The 3087-nt window shown below is 55.4% G+C and overlaps 1 protein-coding gene across 1 annotated transcript; it reads right to left on the reverse strand.

Annotated features, from left to right (window-relative positions):
* Positions 1-384: 384 nt before the first annotated feature.
* Positions 385-2879, reverse strand: LOC104516825 (sodium- and chloride-dependent transporter XTRP3-like; the record flags this gene model as incomplete). The annotated part of the gene is made up of 4 exons (XM_010161279.1): positions 385-534; positions 1465-1630; positions 2079-2238; positions 2675-2879. Coding segments are annotated over 4 exons (681 nt in total), but the record flags the coding sequence as incomplete, so codon positions are not given.
* Between the last annotated feature and the right edge of the window lie 208 nt (positions 2880-3087).

A 3087-nucleotide genomic window follows, 5' to 3' on the forward strand; every position in this document is an offset into this window, starting at 1 on the left:
GGCCGTCTGCGCGTGCTGTGGCGCGGGAGCGTGCACGCGGGGTTGCTCGCGTCTCCCATGGTGCTACAGCAGAGCGGAAGAGAACTGCCTAACGTGTAACGGGTTGGTGTGCGGGTTGATTTGCTAGCTAGCGTTTTGTGAGCTGCTCTTCTGGTTTTCCCCTCTCACAGAGGCCACTTTAAAGCTTCATCTTGTTACAGAAAAGCTTTTTGTATTTTCCCCCAAACCATTTTGGAACCTCCTAAGAGCACTTTCTGGTCAATATAGCACCCACGATCCTCAACTCTATAAATAGCTGCTACAAATAATGGTTGCTGCTGTCTTCCAGAAGTGCCTGCTCGCCGGCGACGGGGGTGAGGTCTTCCCAAATCCAGCTGTGGGCGTTCACGCAACGGTCGAAACGCCTTCCCTCTTCAGTCTCTTCCTTACAAAAGTGAGCAGTGCCCCCAGGGGTATGCACATGGTGGATGCCGCCACCAGCAGCCCGATCACCGCCAGGGCGTAGCCTGGGTAGTCCTTGGTCACCAGCTGCCCCTGCGAGGGAGAGAGGAAGCATTGGATCTGTGGGTTTCCTGCGGCGCCCGGAAGCTGGGTCCGGAGCAAAGCTGTGCGTCCGCATCCCAGCAGGACACGGGAGAAGCGTCTGGGGGCCGCGGCAGCCCGCGGCGCTTCGCTCTGTCCAACTGTCAGCACTCGGAATGGACGGCAAGAACAGAGCTGCTGACAAAAACACGGGCAAACTCCCGCCAGCCTCGGTCAGGGGTGGATTTGGGCTTGATTCCTGTTTCTTAATGAGGTGCCTCGGCCCTGACCTCTGTCGGGGCTCAGTGTTCCCGTCCCGGAGCCCACGGGCTCCTGCTGGCACTGTCGCCAGGCCTGCCCTGGGTCCCCAGTCGGGGACGACGCGAGAACAACGTGTGTCGTTTGTCTCTGCGCGCTAGGAACGTTTCCTTCCACAAAGGTTATGAAAGCCGCGATTGCTTATCCGACTGTAATTCCTCTGCGGGAAGTACACGGTTCAGCGCTCGTCCAGCAGAAGTTTGGCCATGAAGAAAAATATATGTGGAAGTTATAAATGCTGTTTATTCCAGCAGCAGCTCAGTTCTGTTAAAATACCACTGATTTGGTTTGAAATACTACACTTTGAAAGTAATTTTTCTGTTAAAACATACCCTTTAAAAGGTGATATTTGGGTCTTCAACACGAATGAAATTTTACTGTTTGAAGGGGTTGATTAAGAGTCGTTGAGGGGAAATCAGTCCATTTCACAGAACCTGGGCATCGTGGTCACTAGGTTTTCCCTGGTTTACCTTTCCACAGAATCAAGGGATGGCCCCGCCGCCAGCTGGGAGGCTGCAGAAGGCAGCTTTGTGGAACGGTGTGGTGGGAAGGAAGGCTGTGTCCTTGCAGGAATTAAGGAATGTTTAAAAAAAAAACAACCCAAAGGTTGAGAGCAAAACGTACCTGTGCGGCATCCCACGCTTGGTACTGCAGCGTTCCCGTCAGGATGTAGTCGGTGATGTAAAATACGAACAGGCTTATAATTAGCAAGGGACTGGCAAAAGCCCACATGGTTTTCCAGTACCAGTTTGGCTTGTGTCCGATCATCGTGTGAAGATCTTTCTCAAACCTGTGTTTTAAAAGGAAAAAAAAAACGTATTTTTGAAGAGCTGTCCCCGTTCAGCTGATCCCTCGAGCGGTCGCCTCGATGTAGCCTCGCAGTTACTTCACCTCCAGCATCGGGTACCCGAGATGGGAACGGGGAGCACAGTGCACGGGTCACGACAAGGGTCGTGAGCAGCGGGGTATTGCCTGAAGCACTGGCTCACCGGGATCACGTCACGACTCCCTGAGGAAGTACTAATGCTGGGGATGGTACCTAAAATCCCACGCAGCCCTCAACCCAAGGCCCCGGTGGGGGTTTGCAGCGCAGGGGAGACCCCGGCGCCTCGCTGGTACCGCAGCATAAGAGAAGAACATAACCCGAGGTGGTACGTTTATCCTTGGCCCAGCATGGCGTGGCTGGTGGCCACTCCTCCAGCTGTCCCAGCGCGAAGCAGGGAGGGTTCAGGTTTTACCTTCTCAGCCCATAGATGTAACACACAGCAATGGTTTCCACCAGCACGATGAGCAGCAGCGAGAGGGTGGCTGCGTAGTCGTTGAATATGTCGAACCAGTAATTCCCTGCCTCCATGGTGAAGACGAGGCCGATCACGCAGTTAAGGAAACACACAAAACCTGCGTGGATAAAAGCGGGACCCTGCCGTTCCACCGGGAAATCTCATTGCACGGGGGAAACGTCTCGCTTCTTGGGACTGAAAAGCTGCTGGGATTTCTGCTCATTCCTGTCGGGGAGCAGCTTTCTTGGAGGAGAAGGATGACTTTTTTTCCTTTTGGAAAAGGCCTGCGTGTGTGACTACGCTGGCACATCCTTAGGCTGCTGCCTCTTAGGGCAGCGCAGTGACAGCACGTCATTCCAGCAGTCAGTAGACACCGGGCGGAAGGAGTTGGGGAGCTGCAAACACACAGTCAGGATTCCCCAAGGGCAGGCAAAGCCTGACTTGATATTCCCTGCTCCTCCATTAGCTCCAAGAGGGACCCTCAATGGCTGTGGGACCCCAGAGGCTCTGGAGACGCGTGTGTTCTCGCCGCGCGCGTGACCCGGGCTGCTTACCGGAGATTACCTCCTTGGGGAACCGGGCGGCGATGGCCCTGCTGTCGGTCAGCGGCGTGAGGATGGCGGCGGTGTTTCCCAGCATGCTGCCGATGCCCAGCATCAGGAGCATGACGAAGTAGAGCATGGAGTACAGCTGGGGCACCTCCATGTTTTTGATGGCTTCCGAGTAGACTATAAACGCCAGTCCCGTCCCCTGGACGGCCTGCGGCCGAGAAGGGGGAAGCAGCAAGTTACAAGGCAGCTCCTCGGCTCGGTAAGGGGCATCAGAAGTGGGACATGAGCGCCGTGAGAAAATAGACCCACGGTGGATGTCTGCACAGCGGAGGTAGCGGAGATCTTCTCCGGTTTGTTCCAACCGCGCGGAGAGCGGCACCGTGCCGCTTGCAAAACCAAACCATTCCCCCCGAACC

This window comes from Eurypyga helias, unplaced genomic scaffold, assembly GCF_000690775.1.
Source record: "Eurypyga helias isolate BGI_N326 unplaced genomic scaffold, ASM69077v1 Scaffold32791, whole genome shotgun sequence".
NCBI lineage: Eukaryota > Metazoa > Chordata > Aves > Eurypygiformes > Eurypygidae > Eurypyga > Eurypyga helias.